This window comes from Brassica napus, chromosome A2 (assembly GCF_020379485.1).
Source record: "Brassica napus cultivar Da-Ae chromosome A2, Da-Ae, whole genome shotgun sequence".
Classification (NCBI taxonomy): domain Eukaryota; kingdom Viridiplantae; phylum Streptophyta; class Magnoliopsida; order Brassicales; family Brassicaceae; genus Brassica; species Brassica napus.
Window position 1 is genome coordinate 23,050,039 of NC_063435.1, and position 21,637 is coordinate 23,071,675.

General features: G+C 38.5%; 5 protein-coding genes across 7 annotated transcripts; 1 reads left to right on the forward strand and 4 right to left on the reverse strand.

The window, feature by feature from the left end:
- Nucleotides 1-921: 921 nt before the first annotated feature.
- Nucleotides 922-4,952, forward strand: LOC106388016 (uncharacterized protein At1g43920, Chloroplastic-like). The gene is made up of 3 exons (XM_048759113.1): nucleotides 922-1,550; nucleotides 1,743-3,988; nucleotides 4,098-4,952. The coding sequence occupies exons 2-3, from the start codon at nucleotides 3,734-3,736 to the stop codon at nucleotides 4,383-4,385; spliced, it is 543 nt and encodes a 180-aa protein (XP_048615070.1). The 5' UTR covers nucleotides 922-1,550; nucleotides 1,743-3,733; the 3' UTR covers nucleotides 4,386-4,952.
- Nucleotides 4,639-6,158, reverse strand: LOC125587843. The gene is made up of 2 exons (XM_048759106.1): nucleotides 4,985-6,158; nucleotides 4,639-4,905 (listed from the first exon to the last, which is right to left on the reverse strand). The coding sequence occupies exons 1-2, from the start codon at nucleotides 5,612-5,614 to the stop codon at nucleotides 4,639-4,641; spliced, it is 897 nt and encodes a 298-aa protein (XP_048615063.1). The 5' UTR covers nucleotides 5,615-6,158.
- A 400-nt stretch (nucleotides 6,159-6,558) lies between these two features.
- LOC106388261 lies at nucleotides 6,559-10,306 on the reverse strand. Of its 3 annotated transcripts, none has more exons than XM_048759095.1 (6): nucleotides 8,620-10,306; nucleotides 8,266-8,536; nucleotides 7,911-8,160; nucleotides 7,521-7,808; nucleotides 7,340-7,445; nucleotides 6,559-7,270 (listed from the first exon to the last, which is right to left on the reverse strand). In XM_048759095.1, the coding sequence occupies exons 1-6, from the start codon at nucleotides 10,087-10,089 to the stop codon at nucleotides 6,659-6,661; spliced, it is 2,997 nt and encodes a 998-aa protein (XP_048615052.1). In that variant the 5' UTR covers nucleotides 10,090-10,306; the 3' UTR covers nucleotides 6,559-6,658. The 3 variants fall into 3 exon arrangements, with proteins under 3 accessions (XP_048615052.1, XP_048615055.1, XP_022548061.2); XM_048759098.1 differs by having other exon boundaries at nucleotides 7,911-8,536; nucleotides 8,620-9,613; nucleotides 9,720-9,961; XM_022692340.2 differs by having other exon boundaries at nucleotides 7,911-8,536; nucleotides 8,620-10,304.
- Nucleotides 10,307-10,313: 7 nt separating this feature from the next.
- On the reverse strand, nucleotides 10,314-11,453 carry LOC106353566 (paternally-expressed gene 3 protein-like). The gene is made up of 2 exons (XM_048753270.1): nucleotides 11,025-11,453; nucleotides 10,314-10,853 (listed from the first exon to the last, which is right to left on the reverse strand). Exon 2 carries the CDS (start codon nucleotides 10,839-10,841, stop codon nucleotides 10,314-10,316), a length of 528 nt encoding a protein of 175 aa, XP_048609227.1. The 5' UTR covers nucleotides 10,842-10,853; nucleotides 11,025-11,453.
- A 6,053-nt stretch (nucleotides 11,454-17,506) lies between these two features.
- Nucleotides 17,507-21,627, reverse strand: LOC125587840. Its single transcript, XM_048759100.1, has 2 exons — nucleotides 18,133-21,627; nucleotides 17,507-17,758 (listed from the first exon to the last, which is right to left on the reverse strand). The coding sequence occupies exons 1-2, from the start codon at nucleotides 19,388-19,390 to the stop codon at nucleotides 17,730-17,732; spliced, it is 1,287 nt and encodes a 428-aa protein (XP_048615057.1). The 5' UTR covers nucleotides 19,391-21,627; the 3' UTR covers nucleotides 17,507-17,729.
- Between the last annotated feature and the right edge of the window lie 10 nt (nucleotides 21,628-21,637).

Below are 21,637 nucleotides of genomic sequence, written 5' to 3' on the forward strand. Positions count from 1 at the left end.
AAGTTTTTTATTCTCCAAAAAAAAATTCAAAACTTCAAATTTGAAGTTTCATATTTTTATTTGTATTTTGGTCCCTACAATCACATATCATATTTATGATTCATAAATATTTCTTAATTTTGTTTACAGATTTTAAATTTTGTTATTTTAATGCTTAAGAAAATTATATCTCATAAATATTTTAAATTTTGTTTACAGATTTTAAATTTTACACATAAATTAAATAAAACTTTAAAATAAGATTTAAAATATTTTAAACTAAATTTAGACAACAATAATATACAAAAAAATTAACAAAAAGATTTTAAAAAATTACTTGAAGACATAACTATTACATAAATTTAAATATTACAACAACACTAATAATCAGGTAAGTTTGATCCGGAACCTTTAAAATTTTCAAATATTGTCCAAATTTTTTTTTTGTAACTGAATATGGTTGTTGTTGTTGTTTTTGATGTATTTTTCTTACAATTCTTTCTTGTTTATTTCGAATATAACGAGTATTAATATTATCGAAAAGAAATTAGTCTTTTAGCAATATTTTATGTTTCTCTTTTACTTTCTTGTTCCGATTTAATGTATTTACAAGTATCAATATCATCTGATTTCAACAAATTTTAGCTCGTAATTTACAAAGTAAAAATGAGGAGAGCCATTTTTACTTCGAAATGCACTAATAGATCATATATGCATTGCGAAAATTATTTTATGGAATAATATGGTATTTTGTTTGAAGTTTAATATTAATTAAGTTATTTAATTTTTATATTTTAATAGAATATTTATTAATTAATATTGTTGTAATATGTTTATATATGTGCTAGTTATTTATAAAAGCTTTATGAATTCATATTAGTTATGACAAATATAAAGACCATATTATAAAATATAAATAATTTTGAAGTTGAGTTTGAAGTTTTGATTTTGGAGAAGAACACCTTTAAACTTCAAATATAGAGTTTAACTTCAAATATAGAGTTTTAGAAACTTCAAAATAGAGTTTCTTTTTGGAGATGTTCTAAAGAGAAACAAGATCATTAACTCTTAGCCTACGTGAGAAGAAGGCTAACAATAATGATTTAATATCTCTTAGTTACAAAAAACTAAAAGAACATCTAAATACAATAATACTAAAAGAAGGTTACAACCTGAAGACAATTTCTTAAAGATCAAAGAGAAACCATACACATGTTACTGATTATTAGCCTTTTCAGTTGTGGAGAGGATTTGGACCTGTGTGAACTAATCTCTTGTCGTCTTTATAAACATCATCTCTGTTTTCTTCTTCACGATGTGGATCTGTGAACGACAATGAGGTGCTGGGGGATTGAGTCGACGAGGTTTCATGGAAAGGACCAGCCTTTCTCGATGAAGGATATGATTGGTGATGATACTGATGAGGAGAAGAAAGAGCTGAGGATGAAGACAAACCAAACTGACCAAAGATCAAGATTCCCCACAATAACATGGTGGAGGGTGCTGCTCGTTTCCTTCGTCTTCTTCTTGTGTCGTGCTCATTTCCTACAGAGTTTCCCATGGCGGTTTGAGTAAGTGAAAAAGATAAGGTTTTTATGAGTTTTTTCAGAAGCCCATGAGGGAGTGAAAACAGAGTACAATATTTGAGTTCTGTTGGTGTTTGGTAGTGAATAGCAGGTTTGGAATCAAGAAACAGATGAGCAAAATGGGTTTTGAACTTTTGACTAGTTATTTTTTTTTTTTTTTTTTTTTTTTTTTAACAGGAGGTTCAAAGGTGACCCGTAATCCGCACGTGGTTTCCGTTTGCCCAAAGGTCCGTAATCCGCACATGGTTTCCGATTGCCAACCATCTAATCCCCCTGGCCCGGAACCAGCCGGCACTAATACCCATTACCCAAGGACCCAGCACCAACGCCGCGATAACTTTAAACTTGGGGAGGGCGTAAAGCATTCCGTGGCCACAGGGGGTATTCGAACCCGGGTCCGTATTGGTTTGTTAACTACCTCAAGACCACTAGCCCACCACCCTGTGGTTACTTTTGACTAGTTATAATAATATTGTTTGGAAAAAATAGTAATAATATTGTTTGGGAAAAAAAGTGATAACTTTGTGTAGTAGTAGATGATAAACCCAAAAAGACAAAACTCTTTTCTTTGTTTCAGTGAAGTCTTAAGTAACAAAAAAGTTTGTCTTTGCTTCTTTGGATAATGAGATTGAGAATGAAGAGAAGTAGAAGAAGGAGAAAAATTATATTATGGAATTAACTTTTGTTTTATCTTATGGGTCTTATCGAACGATCGGGACCCTTGATTTCATGAGGGAGAACCTTCTCACATATCTACTACTCAGATCTTTTAAGCTCTGAAACTTATTTTCTTTTCTTTTTATATTTCAGCTCCAATGCTTTTATTTCTCTCTGCTTATATATTAATTGAAAATTTAATTTCTGCCATTTTAATTGGAGATGGGTGCAGCGGACAGTTCAGTATTAATAACCGTTGTCCCCGGGAGAAAAAACAATATCGAATTTATGTTTTCTGAGAGGGGAAAGAGAAGGATACTCTGTGTATTGATGTTAATGTACAAAGTGTATTTACTAATTAAAGCAAGTAACTTTTAATGGAGGATTTACCTTAGCTTTGCTAAACTGGAAAAAAAAAGAATTCGTTGTTGGAGAGATTTTTATGCTTCACACATGTCTTGCCGACAAGTAATAACCTCTGTTCTCTGTTTTGTCTCCATCTCTCTCTGTTTTATTCATGTCTTCTTGTTCTGTCTTTCACAAGAGCTTTTTCTTTTCTTTTTTTTTGCTTCTTCCATGTCTCTGCTTTCCAACTCTCAGAGAAACCCATGAACAGAGGCAAACTCAGTTTTTGATCACTGTCAATAGCATCTAATGACTGACATATAAAAAACGCAGAATTTGAATTTTACCCTTGTTCAACTTCTGTAAAGTTATGAAAGTAATTCAATTTTAGCAATTTTTACTTTACTAGAGATACATGCTACAAGATCTATAAAATTTAATGACATTTCTTAGGCCTAACATTTCTAGTGAAAGATGCAAAACCCATTAATTGGCAAAAAGACGTTCTACATAACTAATGACCAATTTAAGATTAAATAAGAGAAAAAAATCGGTCAAAAAAACACTGAACTTTGCGGGAATTGCCAAAAGAAACCTGGATATATGGGCTAGCCAATAAAATCATGAACTTTTGTTGACTTTTCGGGTTTATTAAGAAACTTACGATTGACTGACCAGATTAACACACCGTTAACCGAGTTAACTGTTAATTAAGCGGACGTTTATTTTGGGTGTTAAAGTATACGACGTCGTTTCATCACTTTGTCTGATTAAAGACAAACGACGTCGTTTATATAGCTGTGTTATTAAAAATATGGGTTTCCTACGGCTCGAACTCGTGTACTCGGGTTTAATGGTAGGGGTTTTTGCCACTGAGCTAGTGGACTTTGCGATAGATTTACGAACACAATTTCTTTTATTCTTCGAATCCGAGTTAAAGACAAATTAATGAAACGACGCGTTTTATATTAACTTTTTATTAAAAAGATGGGGTTCCATCGACTCGAACTCGTGCACTCGGGTTTAATGGTAGGGGTTTTTGCCACTGAGCTAGTGGACTTTGCAATGTATGTACGAACACAGTTTCTTTTATTCTCTTTGAATCCGAGTTAAATGAATCAAAAAGAAACGACGGCGTTTTCTCCTCCGATTGGTATAAACCCTAAATGGGCGAAATCATAAATCCAGTTCGCGATTCAAGCTCGATTCTCTTCGATCTCGTCCTTAAGAATCTCGATTCTCATCTCTCCTTCTTCGAGTATCGCATGATGAGTTCGGGTTGTGAGGATTCGTCTGTGAATACAATGGGAATTCGTGGTATCCCGGAGCAATGCGGCTGTGGTCGAAGAACTGGGATATACACATCAAAAACGAAGGTCAATCCAGGAAGAACTTTCTTTAGATGCCCAACGTTTCAAAATGTAAGTGTTTAATTTGATTGTGTTTAAGAAAAGAACATAAGATTCAATGGCTAGGTAGTCAGTGAGAAATTGTTTGAACAAAAAGATTGTGTTCATGATTTGTGTCTAGGATCACTTGTATAAATGGGTAGATGAAGCTGTCTACGAAGAGGTTCAAGATGCATTGCCAAAAGTTGAGTGCTTTGCATCAGATGTTATGAAACTTAAAATGGAGATCGAAAGCATGAAAACCGTGGAGGAAGAGTTGAAAGAAGATGTTAGGAAGGCGAGCAATGAACTTAAGAAGCTGAATGTGATCATGAAAGTGGGTTTTTCGGTGGTTTGTTTATGCGGTGTGATATGTCTTGTGTTGATCATGTTTGACAAAGCATATGGGTTGTCTATGAATAGCTACTAGGAGACTCTGTTTATGTAAGGCTATGTTTATGTAAGACTCATGGTTCATGTAAGGCTATGTTTTAAGACAATGTTTCAATAATATTTATGTTTTACTTCTTGATTGTTTATAGAAGGACAAATGAACACACCAATGAACAGACCATCATGATGAAAACACAAAGATAATAACCGACAGTTTCAAATTAAAACAGCAGGAAGAAAAGAAAGAAAAAGGTAGTTCTAGTTCCAAAAGCATTCAGACAGAGACACTATCATAAACAACACACAACGAAAGCATTCAGACAGAGACCATCATAAACAACACACAAGCATCTAAAAAACCATCTTCCCCACGCTGCTGTCTGTGATGCTTCAGCTTGTGAGGATTGAGGAACTTCCCATCGTGATGATTGAGCTTGTGAGGATTGACCTTCTGAAGATTGAGGAACTTCCCATGCTGATGCTTGAGCTTGTGAGGATTGATTTTGTGAGGTTTGAGCTTCTGAGGATTGAGCTTGTGACTCGCCAAAGTGTAGTCCCTGCAACATATAAATGAATTGTTAGACACATTACCGAGAGCTAAAAACAATGAGATAGAAACTAAGACCGTACCCTAACCTGATATTTCCTTGGTCTGCCTCTTGGTTTCTTAGGTGGACTCTCAACAAAAGCCTTCCGACATGTATTCTTGTAGTGCCCTTCTTCTTTGCAATTAGAGCAAGTCATTACCCTGTTCGCACGACTCAGCTTGGTAGTAGACACTGTCTCATTGGTTCCCTTCTTTCGATCATGGTTTTTAGGCCTACCAGGCTTGCCATTTCGATTAGGTGGTGGAATCACACCTAATCTATTGGTCCGAGGCCACTCTATCATCCCATTTACAGGTCTGATCCCAAAACTGTAGGTTTCACGCCACTTAGAGGTTGTGTAGAAAGGAGCAACAAATTCAGAGAGTTTTCTACCCACGCCAAGGATGACCTTAGCAGCATGGATGCATGGAATACCATTCATTTGCCAGCTTCGACATGCACAAGTCTCATTCTCCAAATTCACCACGTAAGACTGGTCTCTATCTTCCACCTCAGTCTCTGGCCCAATTGCCCAACGCAGACTACATTCTTTTGACTTCTTCTCAACCCTGTCTAACTCTTTATGTGTCTTTGGGGTGAACCTAGTCTTCCTGTCCTTAGCCATCTTAGACCTATTGTAGTTCCTAGTCATACATTGGCGCCTAATCTCCTCTAACATGTCTAGCAGAGGTTTCTTCCTAGGCTCCCTGATGGTCTTGTTGAAGGACTCACACAAGTTGTTCAGATTATCATTACAGTAGGAGCCTATCTTGAAGAAAGCTCTAGACCAAGTCTATGGCTTTGTCTTCGTCTTGGCCTTAATGCATGAGTTTTTTAAAACTTCCATCTTATACTCCTTCAATATCTCAGCCTGTATCTCCTTTGCCGTGAGCTTAGGATTCAGCCTTAACCTCTCAGCAAATAGACTTGCAATTGCTGACCTCTTAAGTATCTTGGAATACCCTGTCCTCTCACACTTATGGTCATTGACGTATGTTTTTACCATCAACTTCTGTTTCCTCCTATCATACGAACAGTAGACCATCCAGGGACAAGGAGCCTCATCATCTCTCATCTCAGCGGCACATTTTGCACCCATCTTCAAGCTACTGGATCTGTAGTACTTGATGTTGTATCTGGTTTTCAGGGTATACCTCAGACAAGCATGTTTGAAGTCCTCAGCATCTGAAAATGTCTTGCCTAGCTGAAGGAGCTCCTCTGGATCAGTGTCTCACTACAGGAAATAAGGGTTTTGATGGCACCGCTAAAGCGCTATAAGACGCTACCATAGCGTTGTAGAAAGCGCTCCAATATCGCCCGCGATAATAGGTCTCGTACATTTCATAGCGGATTTTTGTTGTGCTATTGATATTTTATTATTAATAGCGGTTCTTGTTATGCAATTGTAAATTTGTATTATAGCGTCGCCAAAATGATATTATAACTTTTTAACTATAGCATTTTTTAAAATTAAATATAGCGATTTGTAATTACTATTGTCGTCTTCTATCAATAGCAATATTTGAACATTTCATTGCATTTTTTTATATGCAATTGTTTCATTTTGTTTATAACAAATTTTATTTAATATTTTGATTTTTAAAATAATAGAGAATCAAAAAATGTAAAATAAAAATTAATTCTAATTAAAATTCGAAGAAAATTAAAATATTCGAAAATAAAAAATATATTCAATTCTCACAAATTTTCCATGCAAAAAAAATCAATCAGCAACTATAATTCCATCACAATCATCTCTAACACAAAAACTTTCATCATCAGACAATTGCTCTGTATCATCAAATTCCTGTGCGAGTAATGGTGCTCCGACAACGTCTTCCTCTGTCTCGAGTTCATGATATCCTCTCGGTGGTGCTCTCATAACAACATACCAAGGCGATTCTTCATCTTCTCTAGAGTAAAATACCTGTTTTGCTTGTGATGGTAGAATGTATGGATCTTGTAAATATGGCGTTTGGTTGACATGAAGATTGACAAGGGTGAAACCATCTTCTTCCTTAACACCGTAGCCTCTGTTCGCCCAATTACACTTGAATAAAGGAACGCTGAACATGTGGTAATCGAGAAGAATGATCTCTGTTATCACTCCATAATATGTGACCATATCGGCTGTATGTCTTGTATCTCTTGCAGAAGATCTACACATGCTGAAAGCTTCGTAAGTGACTCCACTATTCTGAGTCTTTCGCTTAACGGATTGTATGTGAAATCGGTTCCCGTTAATGACAAAACCTTTATTGGTATGAGCAGTAAACCTTGGTCCAAAGGCCAACCACCTCAGCTTCGTAGAATGCTCCTTTGAGTTAGAAGGTATCTAACAAGGATGTAAAACTGTGTGAGCTATGTGAATAGAAAAGTGAACAGATAGTGAAGTTGTACAAACCTTATTCTTCACCCATTCAGCAAATTGTTGGGTGTGATGCTTCCATAACAAAGTTTCATTTGTTGCTAATCGAACATCATTATCTTGCAGTTCTTGTAAGTGCTTCCTGGTTCTCATAACAAAGTAGAGAGTTATCAGACTGATAAAAAAATCTGAATTTGAGAGGGACAGTAGAACTTACTCAACATAGGGATCCATAATAGCCATATTCATCAAAACATATCGATGTGCTATGTCTCTATCTTTCTCTGAAAGAATAAGCTCTGTTCCCTTTTGCAGTGGTCGACCTTCAAGAACCATTCCATCAGACTGAATATCTTCATTACGGTTAAGTACTTCTTCAACGGGTACAGAATTCTTTAGGAACTCTAAACAAAAGGCTATGCATTCTCCAGCTAAGTACCCCTCAGCCATACATGCTTCTGGCCTAGCAAAATTCTTTACATATGCCTTGAGTGTTTTCATGTATCTACAGCTCAAACAATATAGCAATAGTTACAAACCTCAGTTGATCGGAAAAACAGTTCAGGATATAAACAATTTACATTACGCGAACAAAATGAAAACAAACCTCTCAAACGGATACATCCAACGAAAGTGCACAGGACCTCCCAAACGTGCCTCTCTTGCTAGGTGTAAAGGAAGGTGGAACATGATATCGAAGAGCGATGGAGGAAAGAACCGCTCGAGTTGGCACATTGTCTCCACAAACTCATTTTCCAAAGTTATCAGCTTCTCCGCGTCAATAGCACGCTGACACAATCTGTTGAAGTAGTTACATACTCGAGTTACTGCCACTCTTGGTCCTCTTGGAAGCAACCCTCGTAACGCAGCAGGTAACAGATTTTGGATTAGTACATGATGATCATGGGATTTAAGACTTCCAATCATAGGAGGGTTAATTGAAACAACATTTGCAATATTACCGCAGTAGCCGTCAGGGCCTCTAAACGCAGACAACCTTTGACAAAATATCTTTTTCTCTTCCTTACTGAGCCAATAAGTTGCTGGAGGCAAGTAGAATCTCTTTCCCCGTACCTGTGTGTGCAAGTTTTTCCGGATTCCAATATCTTCTAAGTCCTGTCTCGCTTTGAGGCCATCTTTTGACTTAGCACTCTGCATCAGCGTTGATAATAATGCATCAGACAAGTTCTTTTCCACGTGCATGACGTCGATGTTGTGACGCACCGGCAAATCCTAACACATTGAAAACAGAATGATCAGTTAATGGATAAACAAAATGTGACAATCGTATCTCAGTCTAACAATAGCTATAATACCTTCCAGTACGGTAAATCGAAGAATATTGATCGTTTCTTCCACCTCCATTGATCACTCGTTTCATCATTTTCTTCGTCTTCAGCCACCTCATCTTCTGAGACAACATTTCTCTTCCTTTTTTTTTTCTTTGCTAAAGATCTTCCAAAGTCATTCCTGAAGTTCTTTAGTGTTGCAAATATTTCTGCACCGGTTTGAATCCTGTTTGCAGTCCCCTTCTCCACTGTATTATCAAACCATCCTTTCCTGCGTCTGTAGTGATGTCCAGGGCTTAGTCGCTTCCTATTCCCCAAATACACATACTTGCGACTAAACTTGAGCCACCTATTTGGTGTATCCTTTCCACAAACATTGCATGCTTGTTTCCCTTTAACTTTACAACCTGCCAAACTACCTAGAGCCGGGTAGTCGCTTATAGTCCACAACAACATAGCTTTTAGTGTGAACTTCTCTTTCAGGAATGAGTCGTATACCTGAATCCCCTCACTCCACAATTCTTGTAAGTCTTCAACCAGTGGCTCTAGATAAACATCAATGTTGTTGCTCGGAGCCGTCGGTCCAGGGATCAACATAGTCAACATGACGTTCTCAGCCTTCATACACAGAGTTGGTGGCAAGTTGTAATTGACTAACAACACTGGCCAAGTACTATACTTTGTGTTCTGGATAGAGAAAGGGTTCATACCATCTGTTGACAGGCCGAGTCGAAGGTTTCTTGCTTCACTAGCAAACTCTGGCCACTTATTATTCACTTGAGCCCAAGATAACGAGTCAACAGGATGTCGCATTATACCATCTTCAGTGGCATTGTTGGCATGCCATCGCAAATCCTCAGCCATCCTTGCTGATCTAAACATCCTCTTGAATCTGTCTTTGATCGGAAAATACCGTAGGACCTTTGCAGGAATTCCTTTCTTTTCTTCATTACTGTGCTTATCAATTTCCCATCTAGAAGCACTACATCTTGGGCAGGTTTCCAACTCCTCATATTGCTTCCTATAGAGAATACAATCGTTCTTGCACGCATGAATCATTTCGTAGCCAAACCCAAAAATCTTCAAGAACTTCTTAATCGAATCAGTCGACTTTGGTAGTACATTACCTTCTGGTAGCATGTCATGTAATGCCGACAGTAGCTGATCAAAGTAAGCCTCTGACATTCCACTCTTTACTTTGATGCGGTAAAGGGCCATGATCGCAGAAACTTTGGTGTGCTTGCTACATGTCAAGTACAATGGAGTTTCAGCATCTCTCAACTTCTTCCTAAACTCCGAGTCTTCATCAGGTTCACCATGTACAGGCTCTCCTCCAGTGTCATCAGAAGGCGGTTCATCAGGTTCACCACTATCAAAATAAGCCGTCCTTAGCAAACCATAAGCCTCTGTTTCTGATTGAGGGACACTATCATTCATATCAGACCTTCTCTCACCATGAAGACTCCAACAAGAACTCCTCATATACTTCTTATCCATACCCCTAATCACAAGATGCTCCGTTACTTTGTCTAAAACTTGATGGGAAAGGTTTCTGCAGTGAGTACAGGGACATAATATTTCTGTCGGATCTCCTAACCTCCTCGCTGATGCAGTAACAAAGCCTGTTGCTCCTTCGAAATATTCGAGGCTAGCCCTATATATATATATAAGGAACAGAATCAGAACAAAAAATTTGGAACAGAAGAAGAATTCGTCATGAATTAAAATGTCGAAAAGATTACTACCTTGGAAGCTTCTCTCGGCTGAGAAGGTTCTTGAGTAACTCCATTCTCAGGTTCCATGTCAGCTTCTCTCGACTGAGAAGGTTCTTGAGTAAATCCATTCTCAGGTTCCATGTCAGCTTCTCTCGGCTGAGAAGGTTCTTGAGTAACTCCATTTTCAGCTTCCATGTCAGCTTCTCTCGGCTGAGAAGGTTCTTCAGTAACTCCATTCTCAGACTGAGACTGTTCTTCAGCAATGACATTCTCAACTTCAATTTCCACATGTGGATCATCACCATCACCATCACCATCCGCCTCATTAACATCTTCAGAAACCTTTGTCGGGACTTCGTCAGCACTTTCTTGCCTTATCTCAATGTTTTCTTCTTCAATAGCAACTTCTTTTCCCTTATTTAACTTACGCATTTTCGTACTCTTTCTGGTTATCTCAATGAACTCTGTTTCTGCTTCCAGACCTTGGGAACGTCTGCTTCTTCTAACCATTCCTCCTCGTGTCTTCGGCCCCATGTTAATTTGTTCCTAAAAAAATCATTTTTGAGATCTATTGAGATAATAAGCAATCGATTAATTTTCATGATTGTAGATTGTAAAAATGGAAGACGATCGATACATATCTATTGAGATAATAAGCAATCGATTATTATCATGATGCATGCAAGTTAAAGAAGACAGAGATCAAAGAAGACAAACCTGAGATCGAAGAAGACAAAGAAGACAGAGATCGATGAAGACAAAGAAGACAGAGATCGATGATTCCGAAGGGGTCTCACGAAGAACACTTTGGGAGAGAAAATGCAGAGACGATATTCTTTTGTTTTAATGAAAAAGTACTAAATATTCTTTGCTTTGGTCAAAGATATATTTCCCACAAAATTTATCATTCGCGGGTTTTAATAAAAAAATAAGCGGTCGAGGATACCATAACGATTATTCTTTCTCAGTGCTATAATCTAAAGATCAAAATCCCAAAAACATGCGCGCTTGCAAATTTCATTTTGCCGCTCCAGATATAATAGCTTTTTACTTAAAGAAACGCTATTATATTTCTAGCCACAAACATACAATAGCACAAACTTCTTTTCCGCTATATTACATTGCTATTAAAACCCTTATTTCCTGTAGTGTCTTCTCTGTAAGCTTGCGCAGGTCTCATCTCCTCTTCATTCTCATCATCTGATGACACAGGATCAGGGATTTTATCATCATCCCATGCATCATCATCGCCTTCGTCTTCATCAACCTCACAGTCATCATTTTTTGCTTTATCACCAAAATAAAGACTCAAATCTGTACAACCAACTTCTTCAATGCCAGCAATACCGTTCTCATCTTCCCTACCATCATCACCTATATCCCCAAATTCCTCAATCTGGAGAAATTCTTCTCTGTCATCACCATCATCACCTAGACTCCTCTCCGAGTTTACCTTCTGCTTCTTCGATTGTCTAGGAGACACAGGCGACCCGCCATATGAAGTTCCCCGCCTTGTCTTCTTCGCAACTGTTGATGCCAACATCTCAGTCTCTGGCCATTCCTCTCTGTCATCACCAGAAGGAGCCATATTTACCTTCTGCTTCTTCAAAACTCTAGGAGACAGAGTTGAACCACGCCTCGTGGCCTTCACCGGAGATGGCGACCCATATGAAGTTCCCCTCCTCGTGGTCTTCTCCGGAGATGACGCAGGCGACCCATATGAAGTTCCCCGCCTTGTCTTCGACGCCTTCGACACCTCTGTAGATGCCAACATCGATATCCCTTCAACGCTTTTACGAATCCTCGATCTCTCCGGCGATGACAAACTCACAGAAGCATCGCGTTCTCCACCCTTCTTCGACTCTTGAACCGCTTCGTCACTCCCGTAATCGAAATTCCTCATCGCTCCGAAAATCATTACCTCCCTTCCATTCCTTGTGAACTTCGTCTTTACCATCTCCTCACCATTACAAGAGAAATCCCCAAATCGATTTGAGAAATTAGGGTTACGTTCAAACACGGGTTTCATTTTGTTTGATTGAAATCAAACACATCTTTTGATCAATAAAAATAAACATGTGTGATAATCTTCCGAAAAGTCCACTAGCTCAGTGGCAAAACCCCCTTAGGACCACGAGTGCACGGGTTCGAGTCCAGCTAACAACAATTTTAATTAAGCAAAACGACGTCGTCTTGAGATTTTGTGTTTAACAAAACAACTGAATGAAACGACGTAGTTTCACTAAACGGAAGTAATTAACGGTGAGTTAACACTGTCTTAACTGTCGGTTAACGGTGTGTTAATCTGGTTAGTCAACCGTAAGTTTGTGAATTAACTAAAAAAGTCAACAAAAGATCTGGGTTTTATTGGTCAGGCTCGAGTACAGGTTTCTTTTGGCAATTCCCGCAAAGTTCAGTGTTTTTTTGGCCAATTTCTCGATTAAATAACCAATAACGAGTATGATGTACAAATTGACGTGGCTTGTGAGTTGTGACTGTTGGATCAATTAATTAAGGTAAATGGGCCTCAAAATTAATCGAAAAAATGTGAATATAAATGGGCCACTTGGTGGTTGTATTTTAAATGAAAGAAGAGGAGAAGCAACATCCCACATCGGCTGGGAAAAGAAAAGTTGAGTACTATGTATAAGCTCTTGTATTATGAGTGGTTAAACAGCTCAGTGGAAGAGAGAGCTCCCCACGCACGCGCCGCCGCCGTCCGGCCGGCTCGGCGTCGGCTTGGGTGTCGGGCCTTTGGTCCGATAAAAAGTATTTTTTTTGGACCAAGTTAAGCTCAACGTTTTGCCATTTATTTCGGGAAAAAAAAAACAGCATACAATTTTATTTAAAACGACAAGTAGTTTGTCTAGAAAATAAAAACGTCATGCATGTTATCCTCTCGAAAATTTTAAACGAGATAAGAGAGTCTTGAGGAAGAAGTTTCGGAACTCAACTTCCCTCGATCTCCGCGAGATTCTCGCCCACGTGCAGCAGCTGTTGCAGGAAGTGGGTCGTCTCCGTCTCTTTAAATATCATCTCTTCTCTTCCTTCATTTTTCAATCTTTTCTGAATCGAAATCCAACAGCAAAAATCCCTCTGCGTAAGTCTATTATTGCGAGAGTGTTTCGTACATTTTTTGTTCGATAGGGCGATCACGGGTGAGGCGTGAGTCGTCTGCCATGGTTGTATCCTGGGACTCTATATTCGTACAGTCCCGTCTCACTAACGGAGCGAATATTTTGAGTTAAGGAAAGAGATCATATCTCGCCTCCATGTTTCGTTGCGAATACGGTTTCTTATCGTTCCCGTATTCGTTTTCTATATTCGTCTGCTTCCTTAACTTTGCTTTTATTATATCGTTTACATCAGTCCGGTTTACCGGCTATAACAGAATCTTCATTTCGATTGCTCTCAAGGTTTGCTTGCTTAATCTCTGGAATGTCTTCTCTGTAACTTTGATTTCGAAACCGCGTCGTTTTATCTGGTTTAGTGTAGTCGGCGATGACTCATCTTCTGGTATCTGTTTTCGTTGATCAAGTTGCTTTTGGCTCTGTCTTCTTGTTCATTGTGGAAAACAAATTGAGGTCTGGTTTTGCTTTCGCTGATGAATCTGTAATCTAGTATTTGAAATTGTGATGGAATCTTTTTATTCCAATTTCAGTTTCGCTGATCAGTGATTTTGAATATCATAATCTATTATTTGAAATTTGTGATGAATCTCTTACTTTAAAGTTCAGTTTCGCTGATCAATGATTTAGGAGGATCCGTTAGCGACATTAGCTATATATAGTTTTTAGATTCAGGATCGAAGTTGATGATATTTCGAATCATGAGGTTCCATGGTTTGAGACTTTGAGTTTACTTTCTCTGCTTTTACGGCAATCATACGATTGGTTTGATTTTAGGTGATATATAGTCTTGAGGTTCCATTGTTTCGAGACTCAGCTCTCACGACCTAACTGTTGTATCACAGACTGGTTCTGTGTTTGTGTTTGCTTGCTGAAGCATGTTTTTTTTAACATCCGCTTCTACAAAGCTTATAAGGGACCTTTATGAGCCAGCCAGTGTGCGTTTGGTTATGTCTTCTTCTTACATTGGTTTTTGGTTTTGCTTACCTGCAGAGATGGATCCCAAGCAACCAGTGGTTCTGCAGATTTTAGAGAGCTTGAAAGATTCATACATGAGCAATGATTTCAAGACATGTCAACAGTTGTTGGGTCAACTCAAGGTTGGATTGATTCACTCTCATTTCAGATCTTCAGACACTAATTGGCTTCTTTTATTTCTTCAGGACACTGTGGATCAAAAGGCAAGTCTTGATGGAACAGATAATGAACAACAACAACTTGGAGAATTGAGCAATCTATTGAAGTAACTTGAATTAATGTGATAACCAAAATAGTTTGTTACACAGTTTGTTTAAATACTCCGGATAAGCTAAAGGAGACTCAAACCGGAGTGGTTAACCTCTAACCATAATAAACCAATACTCTATTGTATCTAATACGCCCCGGTCAAGTCTCTGAATCCGAAACATGAGGAAGAAAGAGACTTGAGAGTGACATTCGATCAAGTAAGGATCGAAAAGGACCAGAGTGCAGCGGCTTCGTGAAGATGTCTGCATGTTGATTGGCGCTTGAAACGTGCATCAAAGTAATGAAGCCTCGCTTCACTTGATCACGAACCGTGTGGCAATCTATCTCCACGTGTTTTGTCCTCTCGTGGAAGACCGGGTTGGTGGCTATGTGCATCGCGGACTTGTTGTCACAGAAGAGCTTCGCTTTGGTGGTGACTTGTATCTTCATGCTAGTAAGAAGCTGTTGCAGCCAAAGAAGTTCACAAGTCGTGTGTGCCATGCTGCGATACTCTGCTTCAGTACTGCTTCTACTAACCACGTCTTGTTTCTTTGACTTCCAGGTAATCAAGGAAGTGCCAAGATATACACAGTAACCAGTGACTGATCGACGACTGTCAGGACAAGTAGCCCAGTTTGCATCGGAAAAGGCATTGAGACACACCGTCGAAGAAGCTGAGTAGAATAATCCCTGACCAGGATTGTTCTTGATATATCTCAGTATTCGAAGAGCTGCGGTAAGATGAACATCAGTCGGAGAACTCATGAACTGACTCAAGCAGTGAACCGCAAACTTGATGTCAGGACCAGTGATTGTTAAGTAAAGAAGTCGACCAATCAGAGCACGAAACGGAGAGGGATCATCAAGAGGGGTACCAGATTTACTGCTCAGCTTCACTAGCGGATCCATGGGAATGGGACTTGGTTTGCACGCAAGAAGGCCTGTATCAGATAGGAGACTCAATGCATACTTCCGCTGAGATATTGAGATTCCTTCAGAACTTCTAGCTACTTCCAAACCAAGAAAGAATCGAAGATCACCAAGGTCTTTGATCTTGAAGTGCTGGTGAAGCGTGTCTTTGAGTTGATTAACCACACCATCATCATTCCCAACAATCATGATATCGTCTACATAGACAAGAGCAGCAACAAAGGAAGAACCAGATTGCTTCACAAACAGGGTATTATCCGCCGGGGATTGTATGAAACCAGCAGATAGAAAAACTGCAGAGAGACAATTATACCACTGGCGGGATGCCTGTCTCAACCCATACAGTGATTTGTGAAGTCGACAGACAGGATTTAGAGGCAAAGAACCAGATGCAGGAACATATCCTTGAGGAAGACTCATGAAGATTTCCTCATCCAAATCACTATGCAAAAACGCATTGGAGACATCCATTTGAGACATACTCCATCCTTGAATCGCAGCAAGAGCCAGGAGAAGCTTGACACTCGCAAGCTTTGCAACTGGAGAGAAAGTATCAGTGAAGTCGATACCTTCTTGTTGCGTGAAACCCTTGGCAACCAGACGAGCTTTGTAACGCTCAATCGTGCCATCAGCCTTATATTTGATCGTATAGACCCATTTACAACCAACCACGTTCTTCCCTGGAGGCAATGACTCAACAGTCCAAGTATTGTTAGCTTCCATAGCCTGCAATTCCTCATTAGTAGCCTTCCGAAAATTTGGGGATAACATGGCTTGTTTAAAAGTTGTGGGTTCTGTTTCGAGAGAGTAAGAAAGAATATAAGATTGATATAAAGGTGTAAAGTGGGAATAAGAGAGAACAGAGGATATTGGATATGGTGTGGAAGTAGATAAAAAAGGAGTAGAAGATGAATCAAGAGAGGTTTGAGAAAGAGAGCACCTCACAAGATTGCAGTGATACTGAGACAAGTAACTTGGAGTTTTCACATTTCGTTTTGGTCTTCCACCCAAAAGATTCCCTTGACCTGTGCTTACTGGTACAGTCTCTCTCATAACAGGTTCATTATGAGGTGAATGCAAATCTACATGTTCAGGAACACTATCAATGATCACAGGAATAGGCAACGGAAGTATAGTGTTATCAAAGATTGTAGAAGAAGAATCAGAAACATTAGTCTTGTCATCTTTATAAAGGAAAATTGTTTCATGAAAAACCACGTTTCTGGTTACTGAAATCCGATTAGTATCAAGATGTAAAACCTTGTACCCTTTGTAACCAGAAGGATAACCAAGGAAAACACATGAATCAGCTCGAGCAGTGAATTTGTTTCGATCTTTAGGCAATGTAGACACATAACAAAGACAACCAAACGATTTCAAAATTGAGTAATTAGGAACTTTCTTTGTCAACAATTCATATGGAGTCTTGTTACCTAGAAGAATAGAAGGAGTTCTGTTGATAAGAAACACTGCAGTGCACACACAATCACTCCAATATATCAGAGGAACACTAGATTGAAACAATAATGCCCGAGCAACATTCAATATATGCTGATGTTTGCGTTCGACAATGGACTTCTGTTGCGGTGTATATGCACATGAAAATTGATGAATCATACCATGTTGTTTAACAAGTTGAGTAAAGGCGAGTTCAGGTGCATTATCACTACGAATCACTTTAATAACAGATTTATACTGAGTAGAAACATGTTGAATAAACTCTGGAAAAACAGTGAGAACATCATTTTTATTACGCATCATGTATATCCAAGTAACACGAGTACAATCGTCGACTATGGTAAGAAAATATCGATATCCTTCAACAGACTCAACAGAGAAAGGACCCCAAACGTCTAAATGAATCAAATCAAATGGTGATACAGACACAGTAACACTAGACTCAAAAGAAAGACGCTTCTGTTTTGCCAAAGGACAAACAGAACAGTATTCAGACTTATCAATAGTAGAGACAGGAATATTCAGAATACCAGACATTTGCTTTAACTTGGAAGCTGATGGATGTCCAAGGCGTTGATGCCAGAGAGTCTCATCGGCTCGCAAGGTTCCACAGAAAGGCAGAGAAGAAGCAGTAGTATTATTAAGCTCAAGAACATAAAGGTTTTGAAGAAGAATGCCTCTACCAATCATCAATCCCTGAATAGACTCCTGGAATAGACAAAAATCAGGATAGAAGTGAGCAGAGAAGTTACTATCACGAAGAAGGCTACCAACACTTATCAGGTTAAACTTGAAAGATGGAACGTGAAGAACATTATGCAAGACAATGAAAGAGTTAATATGCACAGTGCCTATATGAGTTATGTTTTCACGAAGACCATTGGGGAGAGAGACTGTAACACCAAGCACAGACGAAGTGTTACTAAAGAGTGAAAGATCAGAACAAACATGTGTGGTAGCTCCACTGTCAATTATCCAAGAATCACTAGCAATAGAATTTGAAAGAGAAGAAAGGCACTGATTTTGAAAAGTGAGAATATTGTTTTGAAATTTTAAACTGGTAGAAGGAAAATGGATGATACCAGAAGTAGATTGGGGTGCCATGTATCCATTTTCAGAGACGGAAGACTGCTTACTAGAAATTGCATTCACAGAAGGACTAACGTAAGCCTGAAGCTGTTGAAGTAATGCCTGAATTTGATTGACATCCATCTGACCAGGGAGAGAAGTTGATGAAGCAGGAACAATCTGTTGAGCAACAGCATTAGCTTGTTGAGAGTGTTGTGGTTGAGTGTAATGATTGTTCTGCTGCTGCATCGATCGTTGATTGTAGCTGTTCTGCGGCTGCATCCCCCTTTGGTTGTAATTGTTCTGTCCCCGAGGAGCATAACCAGCAGTAGCGTGAGTGCCTTGTCCAGGATTAGATGACTTATTGAACTTGTGACCAGGAGGATAACCATGAAGACGAAAGCATTTATCAACAATGTGACCAAGTTGACCACAATAGGTACACAAAGGACGTTGCTTTGGACGGTATCCTGAGTTGGCATGAGCTGCAGCAAAAGCTGAATGATCAGGAGGAGCAGAAAGTAAAGTCTCATCTGGACCAGATGCTTGAAAAACAACACTTGCTGGAGTAGAGCTCGGCTTGATAGCTCTCTGACGTTCATCCTGTGTCACCAGATTAAACACCTCCTCAATAGGTGGAATTGGCTTTAGCATCAGGATATGACGACGTGTTGATTCATAAGATTCATTCAGCCCCATCAGGAATTTGGTAACTCTGCTACGTTCCTGAAGACGTTCCCATAGCTCAGCAGCATTGCACTCACACTTTCCACAAGAACACACAGGCAATTCAACATAGTTCTTGTGCTCTTCCCAAAGAGTAACCAACGCAGTATAGTAAGTGGTTACATCATCAGAGCCTTGCTGAATCAAACTCAACTTCTGATCAATCTCATAAACGCGCGGAGCATCATCTTGTTTGAATCTAGAGAGAATATTCTTCCAGATCGATTCAGCGGTGGACACAAACAATAAGCTTTGACCTATCTTCTTGGATACAGAGTTCATTAACCACGTAGCTACCATATCATTGCAACGTGACCAAGATCCCGAGTCTCGATGATTATCAGGAGGTTTAGGAATCGTACCATCGATGAATCCAAGTTTATTCCTGACGTTGAGAGCCATACGAACCGAGCGTCGCCATGAATGGAACTCTGCACCGGTGTTGAGGCGATCGGAAACAAGGACGAGACCGGCATGATCCGAGCTATGAAGGTAGTATGGATTTTCATAGTGATCAAGGTGACGATTTGAAGAAGGTGAACTCATCGCGATGACGATCGGAGAAATGATGCAGCGTAGTTGATTTCACAAGAATCGGAGTGAAATCAAGAAACGCAGAGAGCTTCAACAAAGGAGAAGAAGCAAAGCCGAAAGGAAGTAGACGGAGAAGACGATCTCGAGCTCGAACACAATCAGATCCTCGATGAAGAGACGAAGAATTTGAAGAATCGAAGAACTCATGAAGCTCGATGATGGAGAATCGTCACAGGCTCTGCTCTGATACCATATTGAAGTAACTTGAATTAATGTGATAACCAAAATAGTTTGTTACACAGTTTGTTTAAATACTCCGGATAAGCTAAAGGAGACTCAAACCGGAGTGGTTAACCTCTAACCATAATAAACCAATACTCTATTGTATCTAATACAATCCTCCTCTTGACATGAAGCTATCGACCCCAGTCTTTGGGAGGAAGAGGTTGCAGAGGATGAACAGGATGAAGATTATGAAGTGGATGAGGAGGAGGATGATGATTCTGGCTCAGAAGAAGATGAAGAAATCCAGCAGCCTTTACGCTGATCATCACGGATCAAGAATGTTAAGTAGTGCGCACAGTTTGGAGACGCAGATACCTTGATTCCAACAAAACCCTCTACTCTCTCACTACACATGCTTTTGAACTCATCTTCATAATCTCTGCATCATTTCCATAACATCAGTTTAGTAGTTTACCACGTAAGAAGCTTTCTATATTCTTGTATCTAGCTAGCTAGCGTTCTAATTTCTAAACATGAAGTAGGAATGTGAGGAACGCCCATTTACACAACTTCTCATATATACACGTAGCTCCTTCTTTTCCAAGTATCTCATGCTTCTCATATATATACACGTTGTAGATTGTCTTGTAGATTCTCTCTTACTTCTTAATTTAAAAACCATGAAGAGAATATGATAATACTAGTTTGGTTTATCTAAAGTTTTTATATGTTTTTGTTGTTAATTCATAAGAACAAAATATCTATTTTCTAAACAAATTTAAATTAATGATAGTGGCTCTTGAAACATACAAAGACAATGGCTTTGGAACATACACAACTTTGAAACATCTGATTGCTAACTAGATGCAATTAGATGGAAGGGGAATATAAGAACCTTTCAACATTTTTATTCATCTTCTCATCAAACTATGGGACCATGGGTGGGACATGGCCATATAGACCAGAGAGGCTGCAATCTAATACAGCTTAGTTTTGTATACGTCTCAAGAAATTGTCATTTCTCAGTTTTCTTGATCCAAACATAACAACAATTAACTTCTTTTTTTACTTTCAGATATTCGTTTTATATTTCTTGTTGTGGAGTTTTGTCGTTGATTAAGTTAGAAACCTAAAGAATTACTGATTAGCAGAGGTCTCGATGCTCTGCAGGAAATTTATTGGTTTAATAAGATCATCTCCAACCCATATCTACTTTCATCTCTATAGAAGTGGATTTGCTCTAATGTATGTCTCTGTAATAGAATTTTTCTATTTATAGGGAAAAATATAGAGATATGCTATTTTCACTTCTAAATATAGAGACAAAAAAATAATTTTTTTCTATATTTACCTCTAAAATAAATGAACTCTATTATAGGTACATATTGGAGCAATTCTACATCTATAATAGAGATCTTTATTTTAGAAGAAAACATAGAGATATACATTGGTGATGCTCTAATTACCAGTTTAGCACAAACACATGATAAGCAATAAGTGTTTTGTTCATACTTCATTTTTAGTTTTTACTTTACATGGCTTAATGAAATCCTATAAATATTTTTGAATTGTTAATACATAAAATAATAAATATGAAGAGCTACATTATTGAAAAGTGTTTTAAGTTTAGTTCACTGTTGACAAAAAAAAAAATTTAGTTCACTGAATTTTTAAAAGAAAAAAGCAAAAACGTTAATCACCCATAAAATTACATTAATGAAACGGGCCGGCCTTAGGATATTTTGGGCATTTGGTTTTCAAATTAAAATTAGAAAGTATATAATTCAACATAACGGATTAAAATGAATCATTGTAAAGAGATGCCCAAGAGGAAGAAGATATAGCCGTTTAGAGAGAGAGATTGATCTTGGCTTCAACGGGACGATTTTGAATCCGAAATTGAAATTAGAGTTTTGGTTTGATTCCTATTTCCTTGCGATTGTTGTTATTTTTTAGGGTTTGAATCTTTTTTTTACTCTATTGGTGTTTTTAATCGATTAGATTCTTCTCAGTTACTCTTGCTTCTCTCACCTT

Bases quoted from the DNA above. Each gene is read 5' to 3' on its own strand.
- LOC106388261 (XM_022692340.2), bottom strand. From the start codon at position 10,089: ATGGATAAGAAGTATATGAGGAGTTCTTGTTGGAGTCTTCATGGTGAG. The intron at 8,537-8,619 runs GTATTATAGCTA...TCAATGTGTTAG, and splicing joins TCGATTTACCGTACTGGAAG to GATTTGCCGGTGCGTCACAA. The intron at 7,271-7,339 runs GTTTGTACAACT...CATCCTTGTTAG, and splicing joins CTGAATGGGTGAAGAATAAG to ATACCTTCTAACTCAAAGGA.
- LOC125587840 (XM_048759100.1), bottom strand. From the start codon at position 19,390: ATGAGTTCACCTTCTTCAAATCGTCACCTTGATCACTATGAAAATCCA. The intron at 17,759-18,132 runs GTATCATCCATT...TGTCTATTCCAG, and splicing joins GGCACCCCAATCTACTTCTG to GAGTCTATTCAGGGATTGAT.
- LOC106388016 (XM_048759113.1), top strand. From the start codon at position 3,734: ATGGGCGAAATCATAAATCCAGTTCGCGATTCAAGCTCGATTCTCTTC. The intron at 3,989-4,097 runs GTAAGTGTTTAA...ATTTGTGTCTAG, and splicing joins GATGCCCAACGTTTCAAAAT to GATCACTTGTATAAATGGGT.
- LOC106353566 (XM_048753270.1), bottom strand. From the start codon at position 10,841: ATGGGGCCGAAGACACGAGGAGGAATGGTTAGAAGAAGCAGACGTTCC.
- LOC125587843 (XM_048759106.1), bottom strand. From the start codon at position 5,614: ATGTTAGAGGAGATTAGGCGCCAATGTATGACTAGGAACTACAATAGG. The intron at 4,906-4,984 runs GTTAGGGTACGG...TATATGTTGCAG, and splicing joins GCAGACCAAGGAAATATCAG to GGACTACACTTTGGCGAGTC.